The following is an 18,113-nucleotide window of genomic DNA, read 5'->3' as shown; positions in this document are numbered from 1 at the left end:
TCGTCAAATATCTCCAAATATCACAAATATCATAAATATCGTTAAAATATCGCCAATATTTGCAGTCGTATATATCTCTAAATATTTCGTGATATTTATATATCTTTTTCTGAAATCTGGATAGATATCCCCAAATATCACGATATATCGGGATATTTGGTACTATGGTATAGCTAACTGATAACTTGGTGTGTACAGGCACCCAAGATGCACCTACAATCTTCTAAATTCTAACACGACAGACACACACCCTTCACAAACGCATGGTCATCATCATTAAAACCAAACATAACGGTCTTTAATTCATATATCTGTTCTTGTAAACATTAACTCAAGCATCTTCTCTTCCCCAAAACCATGGAGAATAATGAGGATTTAGAAAACAGAAGAGTAAAAAACAGAGGTGGAGGAGGGGCATATAATAACAATCATTATAATAATCCTACATCATCTTATTATCAAGAAGAAAGAGGATGGATATCATGGTTAATACCATTATTTGTTGTAGCTAATGTTGTTATGTTTATTATTACTATGTCTATTAACAATTGTCCAAGAAATATTAGAGATGATGATAGATTTCATCCTAGTCGTGGTACTAGTCAAGGTGAATGTGTGGGGAGGTTTCTTGGACGCTTTTCTTTTCAACCTCTTAGAGAGAATCCACTTTTTGGTCCTTCTTCTTCAACGTAAGTAATGCCCCTTTCTTGATTTGTTGTTATTGGTCTCAATCATTCCTGAATTATTTTAACTTTTAAGGCCAAAATGTGGATTAGCTAACTATGACCTTGCCTTTCTTTAGTAAGATTGTTGATGTTGTGGATTCAAACACCTGATTTTGTTGAATGATTGAAGTACCTAAGAGAGGTTGCTAGAATCACGGCGCTCATTTTTTCCCCATTTTAAACATGATTTTTAAGTTAAAATGCTGTTCCTGTGAATAAAACATAATTACACCTTTGCGTTTTCTCGTATGACAATAGGTAAAGTTACTGGAACTATGAAGGGATAGGTCCATGTTTTCAATAACAGTAGTTTGATTTCACACTCTTGATGAAATCTTTATGTCTCTCTAATGTCTGTGTATGTGCATAAATTAAGGTTTCGTCTCTCATTTAATGGTTTATATCACTGGTGAGAAGACTACTGTGAACAAAGACTTGATCCTGGTTGAACTATGGTGAAGTGGCCAGAATGTGGATTTAGAAGGGCAAGACAACGGGAGACCAGGATAAGAGTCAAAAGTGGAATGAAATCTGAGTTGAATTTTATGTTTTCATCCTGTCTAATTTAAGTATGCCAATGAGGCTCGAGGAATTATTGGTTGTTGGAAAAGGAAACTTAGCTGTGCATGCCAGAGTTTGTTAGGAAATTCTCTGCCAATATCACCCTTAATATTCTGATTCAAATGTCCTTGCCTTTGTTTATGGTTTGTCTGCTGGTGTGGAATTCTTGTCACCATGTTTTGTGTTTGTTCCTGGTGATTGGTGTCTATAGAGGGGTGGCCCATGAGTTCATGATTAGTAGCCCGGCTTCTTGCATTCCTCCATAAGTTGTGAGCTTGGACACCCATCGTGTTTTCTGACCTAGCTTGTCGCCAGCTACCTTGCGATGTGTAAAGCTTAAATTCATAGTATCTACAACATAAACCCAAAAATTAAATAGGAAAAGATTACATATTAAAGTTTTGCCAGACTTCTGTGGAGTATCTTCAATTTTCTTTTGTTTGTATTCATAGTGACGTCTGCATTCATCCCTCCTTGGTATACCTTGTTTACTTATTTGTTTCGTCCAACTAATCTCACAGTAGTAAAAATTTAAATAGATAATAAGTTCAATAATCTTTTACAGATTGCTGAAGATGGGAGCTCTCGAGTGGAATAAGGTTGTCCATCAGCATCAAGGATGGAGACTCATCTCATGTATGTGGCTGCATGCTGGGATTATTCATTTACTTGCCAACATGTTGAGTCTGGTCTTCATTGGGATTCGCCTTGAACAGCAATTTGGATTTGGTATGACTTTACCTCTCTTTATGGATGTTGGATTTTGTTTTTGCTTTATTAATGGAAACTAAAAAGAATCAAGTTTGTCTCTAATTTTATTGGTATAACCTGAATGAATTTATGGTAAGTTTCTATCTTAACTAATAGCAACCGATAAAACAAAAAGAGAAGAAGAAATATATATGTTCCTGCATTTGTGCCAGCTAATATTCTGTTAGGTTATATAGCGAAAAGTGTGAGGTACATGGCTAGGCTCGGTATCTGATTTTCTATGTCGTGTCTTGAAAGAACCGAAGTTACATTGACACGGATACACGTTTTCGTATCCGACATTGCGAAATACCAAAAGTTGAGGTATATCACATACAATATGTGCGTATGTTGTGTCTGACACCGATACATGGTCCAACACGGATTATTTTCGAAATTTGACGTGTCCATGTAACATAGGAAAGAACAAGTTCTCTTTCTGTGTTCATTTTTTAAGGATGAGGTGATTAATTTAGATGACATGAGTGAGCATAAACTTCATTTGAATAAGCATTTGTGGTGATTTATGTGAAGCGAATCTAATATAGTAACTGTGTGGTGTTTTCAGTACGGATTGGGATAATCTACCTCTTGTCAGGATTTGGTGGAAGTGTCCTCTCTTCTCTTTTCATTAGGAATAACATCTCTGTTGGTGCTTCTGGTGCTCTTTTTGGACTTCTTGGAGCTATGTTGTCTGAGCTTCTAACAAACTGGACAATATATACCAACAAGGTGAGTCATATTATGTCTCTTTGATTCTGTTATGATTACCATAAGTGCACCTGTTACAGATTGCAGAAAATTTCAATTATTAAATATTGGACCTCCAAGGATTTTTAAGGGTTGGTCCTGTTCTACTTAATATTCTGTATCATACATGTGTGTGATTGAATTTATGAGTCATTATTATCACCTTGCCTCACTCAAGAGGAAGATTTAACTCAGTAGATATCTTTCAAGATATTATTATCTTTTTCTGTTTCCTTGTATCACATGTTATCACGTTTGCCTACGTTAACAATTTGTTTCCAGATCTGGTTCCCTCATTTTTGCCAAGTTTATATACAAATGTTCCAGTGACACTTCCAAGGTCCTATTGAAATTTTACTGGACTATCTGTATGCCGATGCTGACTAGACTCCTGTCTCGGTATAATCACTCTCCAAAAGCCATGGGCATGATTAGTATAGATCAAATAATGTTCTTGTTAGTTTGGTATTGACAGCATCATGTCGATGCATTGCCCATCATCCTTGGTAGTGAATTTGGTGTTTTAGACTTCATAGCAAGACACAATTGTTACTTTGAGACCACGTTCATCTTTCAGCAAATTTTTATCATCTTTTTCTTCTTCTCTCCCTTTCTTCTGTGGGAAAATGGTAATGGGGTGGGGGGGAGGCCAAGTGTGTGGATTTGGAGATTATGCACTGGAAAGAGTAAGTGAATTGATTATTCGAACTGTTTCTTTTTTGTTTGCCATGGTTGTTACTTCTGTAAAATGAGTATATTAGTTCTGCACTTGATTTTGACGTGCAGCCATTTTCCTTAATATGATGCAAATCCACTCGACTGAATTTTGTTTTACTGCATATCAAACAGCCTATAACTGCCAGTTATTTCATTTACACGTTTTACCACAAATCAAACATAACCTTACGAAGATTTTTTTTGCATTTTTCTTGAATTAATACGTTACAAATATCTTATAGCTCTCCTTTTCTTGTCTTGTAGACTGCAGCACTCTTTACACTTATAGTTATCATTGCCATCAACTTAGCCGTGGGAATACTGCCTCATGTCGATAATTTTGCACACATTGGAGGATTTGCTACAGGTTTGCTGCTTGGGTTTATTCTTCTGGTGCGCCCCCAGTTTGGGTGGGTTGAAAGTCAAAATCTTCCAGTCAATGCTCGTGTGAGATCAAAACACAAGGCATACCAGTATGTGCTGGGGTTGATTGCACTGGTTTTGGTCATTGTTGGGTAAGATCTAATTTTCAAAACATACAACTATCTAGAGTTTGCGCCTCATACTGTAATTCATATGTAGCTGTCTAGCTAGGATATTTAGTTATTTACACATCCACTTGAATTTTTGGTTCATTTCAGATACACAGTAGGACTGGTAATGCTGTTCCGGGGAGAGAATGGATACGATCACTGCCATTGGTGTCGCTACCTGAGCTGTGTCCCCACCTCAAGGTGGAAATGTCAGAACTGATTAAACGCACATTTGTGTGGCTGTGTACATTTGGTGGTTCTTTTTGTCGGTGTTGTATCTGCTTTATAGAATTCTACCAACTTCTGCCTCGTACATACAGATATAGAGTGAGAGTACATATGTATGTGTTGTGTTCCCAAACTATTTTTGTTTTTGCGGAGAGATTTATTTTCTTAGTGATGTTGCATTCTTTCTGTTTAGAAGTGTGATTAAGTCAGAAATGAGCAATTAAGTGGAATGTTCCATACTTGATTCATGTTGTGCAAATTTGCCTCAAAATTTTTAGTTGTGGAAAGGAGAAAAGCTACAAAATCGAAAAACGAAATTACAGAAAGAGCATACCCGGTGGGACTCGAACCCACAATCGCCTGATTAGAAGTCAGACGCCTTATCCATTAGGCCACGGGTACCTTTTGACTGTGATATTACAGCTTTTCATATTATTTAAAATTCTGTCAGCCGGCAAAACAAGCGACCTGAGACTGTACGTACTTTGAGGTCATGATAGTGGTGTGATTGCAAGTTTGCGACACCACCTTGTTTTCACATATATTCCTCTTACTCCAAAGTAATAGCCATTTAACCTGACTGAAACTTCAAATTCGCGATACTGCTAATCCCCATGACGAATTCCAGACAATTGCTATTTTGGCTTGCAAAAAGCAAGAAGAATGGAAGATTGAATATTTATTCAGATAATAATTTCATTGTAAATTAGCGTGACAAATTTTAATGCAGATTAGGAATCTTACCCAATCTTTTTGGGGTTATTTAGACTTTGGCACCACTTTTTATACCGATATTAGGAAATAGTACCACTTCTGTCAGTTGGCCGTCAAACTATTTCAATCTGTTCTAATTTTCATAACGTCCATAATACTCTCAGAGTTTTTTAGACTTTGGTACCACTTTTTAGACTGATATTAGGAAATAGTACCAAATTTCAAAAAAATTAGGAAATAGTACCACTTCTATCAGTTGACCAAAGTCGCACTGTTCACAAAACATGCATGCTCGAGTTAAATAATTTTACCTCCGGTATTTCGTCCTTTATACTTTCAATATTTACCATGCCAACACTGCCAAATGTTCATTCCGAGAGAGATCAGTATCAAGCGGTACTGATGGACTATAGAAGTTCTCCTGCATCATTGAAGCATGCAAATCCTTTGAAAGTGTTTCCAGCTCCCTCAAGACCACCAACTATGACTCGCCAGGAAAAACTTGAAAAATTAAAATTGAAAAACAAAGACATGAATACTTACATTGCAAAGCAATCAGAGACATCGACAAAACTTCTGAGGAAATAGTAATCGCAACAGTCAACAACAGTATGCAAGCAACCATCTCTGTCGTTGACATGAAACTTCAAACAGTGAATATGATAATATTCAACACAATTCACATCATACGAAGAGAAAGTCCCTACAAGCCAGACCATGCATATCACTCCGTTTCCCAAATGAAATATACGTGTGTATCCTGCTCGACGATCGTGAAGATTTATTGACTCGGCGGCCTTTTCTAAACCATGCACCGGAATTAAGTCTTGCCCTCCCTGGACTAGATCATAGGCATACAATTCCATTTTAGGCAAACAGAACATGTATAGACGGTCATTTACAATAACACTTCCACCCCAATTCATATAGCAGTCCTTTCTTATAGGCAAGGTTAGATCATATTTCCATAAATGAGTAGATACATCAAAACAACACTCACAAACGCCATTGCAGAACACAAAAATCTTCTTCTGTTTCTCATAAACTACGAGCATACCAACCCTACTCTTTAAAAGGTTAATAACCTTTTCAGAAGGATAAGGTAAACCTTCCCACCTATTCGTAGCCGGATCAAAACCTCTGCCCACGGCTCCCCGGTAGAACCGAATACATAAATTTTCCCATCCAAAACAATCGTTAAAGCCGAAGACTTGCCACCGTACATTGCAGTGCCCACACTCATACTAGCAGTCTTGCCAAAAGAGGGAGTGTCAATGACCTGGACAGTCGATGACGGAATATGATGATATTCAGGCAGCTAAGAATCATAGTCAAGACCTCCAATAATATAAACTTTAAAGTCTACTGAAGCACATCTAAATCCATAAAGAAGGAAGCTCCCATAATAAACAAGGGACATATTTAATTTTACTTTTACTACTACCAGCATCAAAAGTCAGATTTAACTCGTACAAGCGGTAATTACCTTTCATAAACACAACAAAGCACACGGTCATCTCTTCCTCCGCTACGTTGCCAGTTGGGCAGTTAACTACGCGAGGACGACATTTCTTGGTTTCACTATTTATATTTAATTTTCTTTGCTTCATAAACTTTGATCCTATTCTCAACATCCCAAGTTTTGCTCATAATCTAAACATCTCGTCTCCTTTTGTAACTAAAAGATTTCTTCTTGATTTAAAAGGTCAATTCTTTTGGGAAAAATAAATAAATAGTTTAGAAAGCCCGTGTTCCGGTTGTATCAAGGTTTAGGCCCTGCTCAAAACGATAATACGGCATGTCAATTACACATTTACACGACTACCTTGTCTCTTGATGTTCTGGCCCAAATCTTTTTGTGATGTTGGCATGGTAAATATCGAAAGTGTAAAGGACGAAATACCGAAGGTGAAATTATTTAACTCGGGCATGCATGTTTTGTGAGCGGTCGCGACTTCGGGTCAGCCCGACGTGAAGTGGTAATCGCATTTCCTAATTTTTGAAATTTAGTACTATTTCCTAATATCGGTCTAAAAGGTGGTACCAAAGTCTAAAAAACCCTGAGGATATTGTGGACATTATGAAAATCTGAACAGATTGAAACAGTTTGACTTCAGTCAACTCTATCAACTGACGGTCAACTGACAGAAGTGGTACTATTTCCTAATTTTTTTGAAATCTGGTACTATTTCCTAATATCGGTGTAAAAAGTGGTACCAAAATCTAAATAACCCATTTTTTATGTGCCACGTAGGATTGACGTTTAAAACAATTTTAGACTTACATATGTTAAAACGGGGTTAATCTTCTTGTGGGAATTATTGCAATAATCCTCATAATAATCAGGCAATCAGCCCTTGACATTTTCCCCTTATGAGCTCCATTCACTGCATTGTCGCTAGGAGTTGCCAAATGAAGGGTAATCACCAGATGAATACAGAACTTAAGAAACTATACTGTATGTCTGTATCTAGGTTGGAATCCCTAGTTTTAGTAAGAAAAATTATAAGTGATACATTTCCCATTCTTCTTGCATTTTTGACATCAAAATCTTGTGATATGGAAATTCAAACTTGCTTAGACAGTTAGACCAGGCAAGTACTTCATGGGCCTTAGTCAAAGTTGTATAATCGATGGGTGCACAATCTCAACTGTTTCTTTTACTAGTCACCAATCACCATATACATTTGCAAATGTGGCAAAAGCCATAGAATTGCATGTCTGACAGCTCCCTCAAACTACATTTTTGGAGAAAAATAAATACATGTAAGCTTCATGAACAACATTTGTTCTTCATTTCCTACCAAACCAAACTCACCAACATCGAACGCCAACTTAAAGATCTCACTTTTACTTGAAATATAACCAAGTTTACAGTTCAAACAGAATGAATACTTTTCCATATTTCGCATGCTGAACTCAGCCACGATTTTGCAATGGGTACTAATAGACATAACGGAATAGCAATTGCAATTTTGATGTTGCTATTGATGGGAATATCTGTATCTAGTGCCGTTGATTGTACCGCAGTGACAGCACTAGTTGCAACTTGTTCGAATTTTATTACTTATGGGACACCAGATCCCATGCCTGGATCACCTTGTTGCGATGCTCTTTTGGGTCTGAATAACATGGCGGATTCTATTGATAGTAGAAGATCAATATGCAGATGCATCATGAGCTTGATTACTACATATAATCCAAATGCAACAGCTATTGCTACCTTACCTGGTCTCTGTGGCATTTCTCTAGGCTTCACCATTGATCCTAATACAGATTGCAGCTAGTAAGTACTAAAACTCTCTCTCTCTAAACCAAAGCAACTTAGGCTTGAGATTTTAAGTTGTGCTCATTCTAAAGATAGTTTCCTACTTACATCTCAAGGTATACACTTGGTCTGATTGATTGTGTATTATTTCTACAAATTTTTCCCCCTAATTGTAGACAATTATTTTAGTCAAAATTTACTACAAAGATGTATGAAAATCACAACCCTTGGAAGAAAACAAAGGCCTTGACCTAAATCTCCACTTAGCTAGGAACATAATGTAGTAACTCTATAATTTAGGCCGATCAAAATGTCACCGGTGGCTTCTGCAGGTTTCACTTACATAAATCTCTATTAATGCAATTTCTTATGTTCATGCAGTATCAATTGAGTCACTGCCATAGGTGTGAGTTGATTTGTGGGAGGAAGACACTCATCAGTCATCACAGTAAACAAGCGACGGTCTGTTCTTTGTACATTTACTTTTGTTAGATGTAATCTGTTATCTATTCCTTATTGGCTGATTTGTCAGAAGAAGATACTGTGATTATATACCTGGAAAAAAAAAGTATCTAATACAAATAAAGCAACTTTTCGGCTCTTCTCTCTTTTTTTTTCCTGATATATTAAACCCCATTTCAGCCAACCTCATGTTCCTACTATTCTTACTTTTTATTTTTGAGCATACTATTCTTATTTGGCAATGCTGAAAAATGAGCTATTACTTAACACTGAGTGAATCAATACGCCAAAACTCTTGCAACATTTTTTAAGAAACTGATTTTACCCTCCCAACTTTTTTTACTTGTGAATAATGTGGGCTCAGCAAGTCAACATCTTCTATCCTAATACCAAATATACAAGGAACAGGATTCAAATATAAAGAGAGGCTACCAGTTAGTATTCCTTCTCTAGCTCACCAATCATAAGCAGCAGATGGAACATCATGTAGTGGATGGCCTTTCTGATTTCTTTCCATTATCCTTCGTGCTAGTGAAACCTGCTTTCCAACCACAAAAACGAATGCCTTTCCCTTGCCTCCAGCCCCCCTAGCAGTTCTACCAACACGACGAACATACTCACTAGGATCTCGAGGGAAATCAAGGAGCAGTACGTGATCTACACCAGTAAAGTCAATTCCACGTGAAGCCCTAAACAAAATTTGCATAATGTTTATATTAGTACTCATCAATAAACCAATAACGAAAGAAGTAATAGCAGGTCTGGAATCGCGTGCAATTGCAAAACAGAATCCATCCATCCATCCAAGCAAGAAAATTTCCTGATTAGTGGAAAGGTTACCATTTTCAGAAAGTGGAGATCAAAATTTTAATTGATTTTTGCATTTGGGCATTCCCAAACCAAACTAAGGGTGTGTGAACTTGCACAGTTTCGTGTCTTTCCTTTTTAATTGGGAAGGTTATAGTCAATCCAAACTGCTATTACAATCCTTGAAGCTGACAACAATCAGCTATAGAGATTATGTAAAACAAACCATTTTTTCTAGTTATTTTCCCCTTCTATGAGAGGTTGGGAAGATGGTCCATTAAATCAGCTGCTAGTGCAGGCCAATACCCATTATTTTTCTGGGTCCTTGCCTGTATCTACTACCATCGACCTTGTTTGCTTGACCGAGCCCCGTTTCAACCCTTGGGTATTATGTGGCTGGGTGGTTTCAGTCCCAGCAGAACAAACCTGGTTCTTATGGAATTGACCCCCACAACCTTCTACTTAAATTAAAACATGTCATAATAGGCATTACTAGACCCACTGAATAAACTAAGACGTCGCTACAGTGTTAGAAGGCTAAGATTTTTCAGGCAGTTTACACCATACCTATCGGTGCAAATTAGAAAGAGAGAACTATCTTTAGATTGAGAACTGAGAAATTCCTTCATATTTTGAAGACGAGATTCTTGTGCCATAGCAGAATGAAATGGCAATACCCGACTATGAGATCCCTTTCTATCCAAACGACTTAGCACGTTTTCAACTTTTCTGCAGGTTTCAATCTGTAAGGATAAAGATGGAATAAGGAGCCAAATAATAGAAAAACCGGGAACTGTACAAACTATCATATTTTTACTAGTTTGGGAAGCCACTAACCAAAAAAGGAAAGCAAGAAAGCAATACGAATATGTCACTGTGTGAAACTAACCTTGTTACAAAAGATAATCGTTTTGTGAACTGGGCTTTCTTCAACAAGTTGCAATAAGGCCATTTTCTTGTTGAGGAATGCCGTTTCTGGACTTTTCTCCATTCCATCGTCTCCACTGCAATCCACAAGTACCTGACAAGCACTCACACTTTAAAAACAAAAATAAACAGTCCAAACGACTTGTAACTATCCATAAAACTCTTCCAAGTAGTTCTACGTTTGTGTTTGTGTTTCAAATTTTATTACCTTAAGTCAACTTAAGTCAATAAACTTACTTGGTTATTTTAAATAGACAGGCTTGTTACTTCTAAACAATCAGGTTATGTTTCTATAACACCTGGATTCATATGGTTTCACTCAGAAAAAGATCTTGAATACAATAGAGCACCCTTTCTTCTGTTTGGTGTACAAAGTTTATCTAAATATTATATCTTATGTCTTACAAATGGTGCTTTTATAATTGGTATAGCGGTCATCTACTCATCTAACAGTGGTGCATGCGGGGAATGATTAGTACCTTAAAACCTTACTATACTTGGCTGAGTGGTACCCGTGATTCCGTGAACAGCATTGGTTTCCAGAAATTCTTTCCCCATGTTCCTAGGGTTATCAGTACTCAGTAGAGAATCCCATTTAAGAGAAACCTTAACATAATTTTTTTTTCTTTACTGAGTACTGATTAACTGTAAATTTTGCTGATTTACTGTAAATTTTTATCCAAGTGAAAGGTAAATTTTGCTTATCTAATTTACTGTGTCTTGCTCGCGGTGCTGTGCTAGATGAGGTAGATGTACCACAAATTTGGGTCTTGTTCCAATATAGGAGATCTTCCATTACCTCTTACATTCAATATTAACGAGAATGGCTGACAATACATAGTAGGATACTAAAATCTCGGCATGAAATACAGAATGGATAACTAACCTCTTCAAGGCCTATGCTCGTCCGGTGCATTCCAGGTCCCATGATAACTTCACAATCAGGAAAAACTTCAACTAGCTTGTTGTAAATATCCACTGGCAATGTTGCAGTCACAAAAAGATACTGTGTAGTAACAGGTGCAGAACTAAGTAAGCTTTGCAACACTTGTTCGAAGTCTTCATCACCAAAAAGTATATCTACCTCATCTAGCACAGCACTGTGAGCAAGACACAGTAAATTAGATAAGCAAAATTTACCTTTCACTTTGCACCCTTGTTTGTAATGATAAATTATTGTTCTGCAAACAAAATGATGTTTCTGCAATTTGCTGAACAAACATGTCTGAGACCCCAAGACAACAGACCCTAGTAGAAGCTTCTGATTTGTATTTCCTTCTCGTTTTTTGGACAGTTGGACGATATTGATTAGATTATATAAAAAGTTGCTTTTCTCCCCATCTAATTAAAACTTTATTTACAAAAATAAGTGTTATGTATCTTCTTACCATAGATTATTCGATACATAATATGCTACTTTATAACATGACCTATGTAACCACGACAAAGAACAAGATAAACTGCTGAAAATGTGAGACAAAACAGATAAAAAAAAGGAAAAAGAAAAAAGAAAAATATAAAATCTTGAAATAACCACCTAAGACCATGCATATAGCATTTTTTTTTTATCGGTGAAGTATAGCCCTATACTTATATATATATGATGAGATATCCTATAGTACAAGTCTCCCATCTGTAAACGAAAGTCTCGAAAGGAATGTGATGAAACTGATCTGAAAACGAACTCAAAAGGAATGTGACGAAACTGATCATGCACTTTTGACCAGAAAAACAAAAGTGCTTTGATGGCCAAAATCACTTTAAACACAAAAAAGGGTTGAAGTAACTGATAAAAAGATAAATTTAATGGCTGTAGTCATACAACTTTAATGTGTAGACCCATCAGAAAGTGAAGTAAAATACTGCTGGACCATTGCTTGGAAGTCTTTGCATGTTTCATTACTAATCCACAACAGCGGGTCATTGCAAAATGACTACTTTCAATTATAATAACCTAAGTCACACTGACACAGATACATGTGTCCGTATTCAACACGGATACGAAGTGTTTGACACGGCGAAATATAAAAAATTGAGGTACATCACATACAATATTTGTCCATGTGTGTCCGACACAGACAAGTGGATACGTGTCCGACACAGATAATTTTTGAAATTTGGCGTGTCCATGTAACATAGAAAATAACGAGTCATCATCTTAATTTTCATTATTCAAGATTACGGTCTTCAAAAACAGGAAGGATATTCATGTAAATCAGATGTATTACCATCTAAGGTTTGTAAGCTGCAAGAAACCTTCTTTAAGAAGGTATATAAACCGGCCAGGTGTTGCAATGAGAACATCTAAGTCTTGCTGCAGACTTTCTAACTGAGTTTTCTGCCTAAAGCCACCCGTTGCTACCATGGATCGGAATGGGACCCCAAATTTCGAGATTGATCTGCAATTACTCAACACCTACAAAATGTAAGAGTGATATTAACTAGCATAACCAATATGCATGAAAGTGCATGTGTCCAAAATTTACCTTATAAGATGTGAAAATAAAAAATGTGATATTAGCATATACCACGATGACATGGGTCGTCGTGCAATAGAGACTTGCCTGAGAAGCCAACTCAGCAGTTGGTACCAATATTACAACTCGAGGACTTCCCGAAGAGGACTTACTAAGTCCTTGGAGCTCTTCTTGTTTAATTCGTTGTATCACTGGTGCAAGATAAGCTAATGTCTTTCCCGACCCGCTTTGATCAGCTATTATACAGCTCTTACCCTCAAAAACACCCAGGAATGCCATGGCCTGCAGTTATTTTAACATGCTAACAAGAGATAAACATCCTCTGAATAAAGGATTCACACTGAGAAAAGCAAAGGAAGCAACAGGACGGTAAAAGAAGAACATATTTCAAGCAAGAGCACATACAAGTTCTGTTTAACTGCGGGACTTAATCAAATAGACATCAAAGATTAGAGCATACATCTTTAGATATACATCAGCTGTCTTACTAGAAATTGCGACTACCGGAAAAACACACACATTGACAAATTGTGGTCAAAGATGAAGTGTGTGGGAGGGGGGAAGGGCACCCGCTATTTAGTGTTGCTGTGAAGGGCATCTTACTGAAATGAAAGTTGCTTTAAAGTGACAGAGAACGTCACTGTAAACTCCTATATACAGAAAGGCTAAATTACAATGTCACTCGTACAATATTTTGCCACCGTACCATAAACTGATCGAAGCTAAGGAATGTCGGGCATTCAGGCAATCCTAGCATATAGACTGCTTTTAGGGACTTAGCAAGAACTTGCTTTTCTTCCCATTTCGCAACCATTACTTTCCCCCACAAAGACTACTTAATGTAACAAGACTACCTCAGCTGAAAGCAATCAAGCAAGATGTACCTGAATATGTGAAGGGCGAAGAAAAAGCTGACTCTTCAGAGATTCAAACACATCTTCATTGCATCCAAGATCTTTGAAGTTTTTCTTGCTGAAAAACCCAGTGTCAGGTGATATTTTCCCACCCTGCCTTGATTTGTTCCTGGAATCCCATATAGAGTTCTCTGTAGGCACACTACGACGCCATCCTCCCAAGGAAGTAGAAGTAGGAACAGCTCTTGGAACAGAAACATCTCGACTGTCCATCTCAGTTTCACTGTCGAAAGTCTTTGGCATTCCCTTTTTAGAACCAAACACCGTATTACTTTTAGAATGGTTTACACTCAGTGTTGCCTCACTATCTCTAATCCTATCCCTAACACCATGTGCTTGAGATCCTCTAGAAAGTCTTCTTTTATACTTAGTCACATCTACATTTGCCTTTCGTACCACATTCTCAGGTTCAGAATCTGAAAAATCTGATCCACCAAAATTTGTATCTTCAAGGCCTGAAAATTCACTCTCACTCCCAAGATCATCTTGCTTCACGCGGGAGATTTTTCTAGAGAGAGATCTGACTTTTTGCACCTTCAATCTACCAAAACTTCCAGCTGAGCTCTTGTGAGCAGAAGTTGTACCACCACTCTCGGTAACAGCTGAAAAACATAGCATAATGCAAACTTAGAAATAAATAATGCTAACTCCCTGAAATTTCCACTTGATGATGCAAGCAAACACTTAATTAGACTACCCTTCTGTGGATTCCCAAAAAGAAGAAAGATACGAAAGTCTCATGACTACTCAATGCCGCCAATTTCAACTCCGATTTCACTTAAAAGTCGTTCTTTAAATAATTCAAGATAAGTAGTTTCTATTCCAAGGTCCAACTCAAATAAAAAATAATACTTTATGCTTTTTCCCGACACGATATATTCATGTATTCCTATCAAACTGTTCAAAACTAGTAACTTAATAAACAAATGCTATCAAATGTATACATGTACTGGAATTTAGTATAACATTCCTATGAGTAAATGCTTGACTGGAGTTTACTGAGAAATCCCAAGTAAACACGAATCCGTTGTTCCTCGAAAGCTAAATTACAGTATGAATGAAATTTACCAATTGCCAGCAGCAAAAAGAAGTTAATTGCTTCTAAACTAAAGCAACTTAATAACACAATCAAGAACAAAACTTTATTCTAATAATAATAATAATAATAATAACTCACCCCCTCTGCTACTCTTGTCTTTTGGTTTCCAAGAAAGAACATCTTTACTAGGAACAGGTCCATCATCATCACCCCAAACAATGCATTTTTCTCCAGTTTCTTCATCAATTAACTGATAAGCACCTGATGTTTCCATTGGTATTCTTGTATACCCACCAGCTTTAACCAACACTCCACTACTTCTCCACCCAGCTTGACTTCCGTTGAAAGTAACCTTTTGCACAAGAAAACTTCCATTTCTGAGTGGTTTTAATGAAGTCTTTGGAGTGGTGTTTGAGGTAAAGAAAGTGGAGTCGGAAATGTTGAATGGAGATGTTGCTAGCATTGTTGAGTGGGAAAAAATGCTTTTCTTGGTAAAACTTTGGAAATAAATAACACAACGGTTGGATAAGACTCTTTTCTGGAAGTGTTGTCTTGGGCCAGAAGCCCAGAACTACGAGGAACTAGTAAAACAATAAATACTTACTTACACTAGAGTGCGGCCCAACTTTGTACGACAATGCACCGACTAGACTTCACAGTTCACAGGCTATGGTCCAATTACAACACCTACCCAAATCTAGTTCATAGGCTATATAGTCCAATCACAACACCAACCCAAATCCATAGTTCGTGATTCCGAACGAAACTTCGGAATTCCGAATATAGAGTCGAAATATCTGAAATTCCGAAATCATTCAAAATTCCGAATGTGATAGGGGTCGAAATTTAATGAATTTCGGATTTTGGATTTTTCGGAATTCCGAGAATTCCGAAATTCTGAACTATGCCCAAATCTACCATCCACTATTGTAATTCAACTGGTAGATGTGTTGACAAGAACTAAGATGGAATAGCTTTATTGTTGTTAAACAAAAAAAAAAAGTAGTTAAAGAATGAGAAACAAAAATTATGGAGCTTTTCTTTTGAAATGAATTGCCATATTTTTTTTTATATTTTTTTGGCTCTTGATAATTTCTTTTTCTATTTTTGGTTTGGTCAGTAAATCAATAATTGATTTAATTTGTATTTGAATGTTTGGGACCATTCCTTCCATAAATGTTTATCTAAAATCTATTTGTGTTAGAATTGATTTTTAAACACATAATTATGTTTACTTATAATGGTTGTCTTACCATAAGTTTATCACTAAGCTATTAGTACATTTTTGTTTGTTTTCAAAATGTTAATTGGATAACAATCTTTTTTTTTTTTGCTTGGTAAGTTTGAATTCATTAAAACTTTAACAAAAGTACAAAAGAGGTGGTGTAGGGTGGGCAATATGTTGCCCCCCTATTTCTTTCTCTACAAGTCATGGTTGTATCATACTCTATTACAACCTCATACAAATCTGAAAAAGATTTGAAAGGAAATTTCCCATTTGTGCAGCCAGATTGCCCTACCAATAGTGTGATACACTCCTCATTTTCATTCAAAGTTACACCTTGTTTGGCAAGCAAATCTGCCGTGAAGTTTCATTCCCTCCAAATGCAGGTTGTAATTTTCCACCTATGCAGTCTGCTCTCTGTGCATGTTATCCATCTAGGTTGCAGCATTCATGGAACATCTCCAGTTTTGAAAGCTCTCGTTGCTGCATGCCTCAGCTCATAGTTAGTTTCAATCCACAGGTTCGTCCAACCTTTTTTTTTAAGGGTGTCTCTATGCCTACAATGATAGCCATAAACTCCGCTCCATAGTTATCACCAGAACCAATTAATGTTCATGCTTAGTGTAAACAAAAATTGACCCATGCTCCCTCTAAAAGCGATACCGTACCAACCCTAGATGGCCTAGGATTTCCCATTGACGCCTCATCAATGTTAAGTTTCACAATGTCTTACTCCGGTGGAATCCACGTACATTGTTTAACTTGATATGCTTTTCTCAGTATTATATCATCATTCCAATACTTAAGGATCCCAATTTCAAAAGAAGTGTTGTAACAGTGGCCCTTTGATAGTTTACCCGTGATTTTAATTTGCAACCAAACATAAGACTTGCAGTTCCAAAGCTTTGGTTTCTTCCTGTCAAATTGCACCTTATTTCTTTCTTTCCAAATGCTTACCAGAGATGAAACAACACAAGATTGGAGAACAATCATTTAAGTTGCCCAAGAGAAAACCATTCTCCAGTTTTATAAATTCTAAATATTAAGTGATTCGTGTACAACTCGATAAGTGAAGTAAACGGTAAATTAATTATTGGGCTAAATTAAAATGAAAATTTCTAGTCCTGATTTGGGCTAATATGCTAAATTTATAAGAAAATACATTTTGAAAAAAGTTATAGTTTGTGTTGTCCAACGACTTATCAATTATGACATAAATTAAGAAGAACTTCATACATATGGACTGGGCATGATGCCTTCTTGAAGTATGAAATTAAATCAATGGGGTGTTTGTTTCTTTTTACTGAAGTTTAACTCAAGCCGGATATGTACTCTCAAAAATTTCTAATGCGCTAAGAAGTTCATTAGAATGGTTTAGTGTCATTGTCGCTTTGGGTGATTCTTTACGTAAAACAGACTCCAGAGTGTAACTATATATTATCATCTTCTTCCTCACAATTTCTATGCTCTGGTTGATATGTTTTTCACCCATTATTTAGTTATGAAGTTTTGTCACTACGATATAGTTAAGAAAGAGTGAGGCACTCACGACAGACCTTCCCACATAATTTACATATAATAAATTTTGAAAAGCTAAAAAAGTTTTTATAAACTAGTAACTATTAGTTTATCGATTAATCCATACATTAGTAACTTACTGATTAATTGAAACCTGGCTTAACTAATAGATTGTGCATTGTCCCATGGCGTTAATTTATCGAGGTTATACCGCATATTACCAATAACAAAAAGAACAAACACAAGCTAATTAATAAAAACACAATAGGCCAAATTACTAGTCCAACAGAGAGTCCATTAGCCACTATAGTTTTGGGTTGGGGGAAGAAGTCCTGAGTCCAGACTGACATGCACTCTTGGAGGCAGTTTAAGATATGAATTTAGAGAGAATGTACCAAAAATTTATATAAAACTAGCCAAATGACACAACTTTCTATGAAAATATATTATATTCTTCCATTTATAACATAATAGTAATAACATAATATTTGGCCGGTT

General features: G+C 36.5%; 3 protein-coding genes and 1 non-coding gene across 5 annotated transcripts; 2 read left to right on the top strand and 2 right to left on the bottom strand.

Annotated features, from left to right (window-relative positions):
- Positions 1 to 218: 218 nt before the first annotated feature.
- On the top strand, positions 219 to 4,503 carry LOC147494821 (RHOMBOID-like protein 2). Its single transcript, XM_086569311.1, has 5 exons — positions 219 to 689; positions 1,852 to 2,015; positions 2,605 to 2,768; positions 3,768 to 4,018; positions 4,145 to 4,503. The coding sequence occupies exons 1-5, from the start codon at positions 358 to 360 to the stop codon at positions 4,254 to 4,256; spliced, it is 1,023 nt and encodes a 340-aa protein (XP_086425437.1). The 5' UTR covers positions 219 to 357; the 3' UTR covers positions 4,257 to 4,503.
- A 90-nt stretch (positions 4,504 to 4,593) lies between these two features.
- Positions 4,594 to 4,666, bottom strand: TRNAR-UCU (transfer RNA arginine (anticodon UCU)). The gene has a single exon. It is a non-coding gene; the product is annotated as a tRNA-Arg (tRNA).
- A 2,713-nt stretch (positions 4,667 to 7,379) lies between these two features.
- On the top strand, positions 7,380 to 8,848 carry LOC147494819 (Bifunctional inhibitor/lipid-transfer protein/seed storage 2S albumin superfamily protein). The gene has a single exon (XM_086569310.1). It carries the CDS (start codon positions 7,915 to 7,917, stop codon positions 8,263 to 8,265), a length of 351 nt encoding a protein of 116 aa, XP_086425436.1. The 5' UTR covers positions 7,380 to 7,914; the 3' UTR covers positions 8,266 to 8,848.
- Positions 8,849 to 8,915: 67 nt separating this feature from the next.
- Positions 8,916 to 15,378, bottom strand: LOC147494818 (DEA(D/H)-box RNA helicase family protein). 2 transcript variants are annotated; one of them, XM_086569308.1, is made up of 8 exons: positions 15,011 to 15,378; positions 13,804 to 14,435; positions 13,007 to 13,201; positions 12,671 to 12,858; positions 11,329 to 11,542; positions 10,405 to 10,536; positions 10,083 to 10,258; positions 8,916 to 9,397 (listed from the first exon to the last, which is right to left on the bottom strand). In XM_086569308.1, the coding sequence occupies exons 1-8, from the start codon at positions 15,333 to 15,335 to the stop codon at positions 9,163 to 9,165; spliced, it is 2,097 nt and encodes a 698-aa protein (XP_086425434.1). In that variant the 5' UTR covers positions 15,336 to 15,378; the 3' UTR covers positions 8,916 to 9,162. The 2 variants fall into 2 exon arrangements, with proteins under 2 accessions (XP_086425434.1, XP_086425435.1); XM_086569309.1 differs by having other exon boundaries at positions 10,193 to 10,258; positions 15,011 to 15,376.
- Between the last annotated feature and the right edge of the window lie 2,735 nt (positions 15,379 to 18,113).

This window comes from Coptis chinensis, chromosome 6 (assembly GCF_015680905.1).
Source record: "Coptis chinensis isolate HL-2020 chromosome 6, ASM1568090v1, whole genome shotgun sequence".
Taxonomy (NCBI): Eukaryota; Viridiplantae; Streptophyta; class Magnoliopsida; order Ranunculales; family Ranunculaceae; genus Coptis; species Coptis chinensis.
The sequence above is the reverse complement of the archived record's forward strand: the minus strand, read 5'-3'. Positions and strand labels throughout refer to the sequence as shown.

What these genes read in the sequence shown, in the direction of transcription:
- LOC147494821 (XM_086569311.1), top strand. Translation starts at nt 358, where the DNA reads ATGGAGAATAATGAGGATTTAGAAAACAGAAGAGTAAAAAACAGAGGT. An exon ending in TTTGGTCCTTCTTCTTCAAC is followed by an intron (nt 690 to 1,851) that starts GTAAGTAATGCC and finishes AATCTTTTACAG; the next exon opens with ATTGCTGAAGATGGGAGCTC. An exon ending in CTGGTTTTGGTCATTGTTGG is followed by an intron (nt 4,019 to 4,144) that starts GTAAGATCTAAT and finishes GGTTCATTTCAG; the next exon opens with ATACACAGTAGGACTGGTAA.
- LOC147494819 (XM_086569310.1), top strand. Translation starts at nt 7,915, where the DNA reads ATGGGTACTAATAGACATAACGGAATAGCAATTGCAATTTTGATGTTG.
- LOC147494818 (XM_086569308.1), bottom strand. Translation starts at nt 15,335, where the DNA reads ATGCTAGCAACATCTCCATTCAACATTTCCGACTCCACTTTCTTTACC. An exon ending in CTGCTGAGTTGGCTTCTCAG is followed by an intron (nt 12,859 to 13,006) that starts GCAAGTCTCTAT and finishes TACATTTTGTAG; the next exon opens with GTGTTGAGTAATTGCAGATC. An exon ending in TTTCTAATTTGCACCGATAG is followed by an intron (nt 9,398 to 10,082) that starts GTATGGTGTAAA and finishes AATTTTGTTTAG; the next exon opens with GGCTTCACGTGGAATTGACT.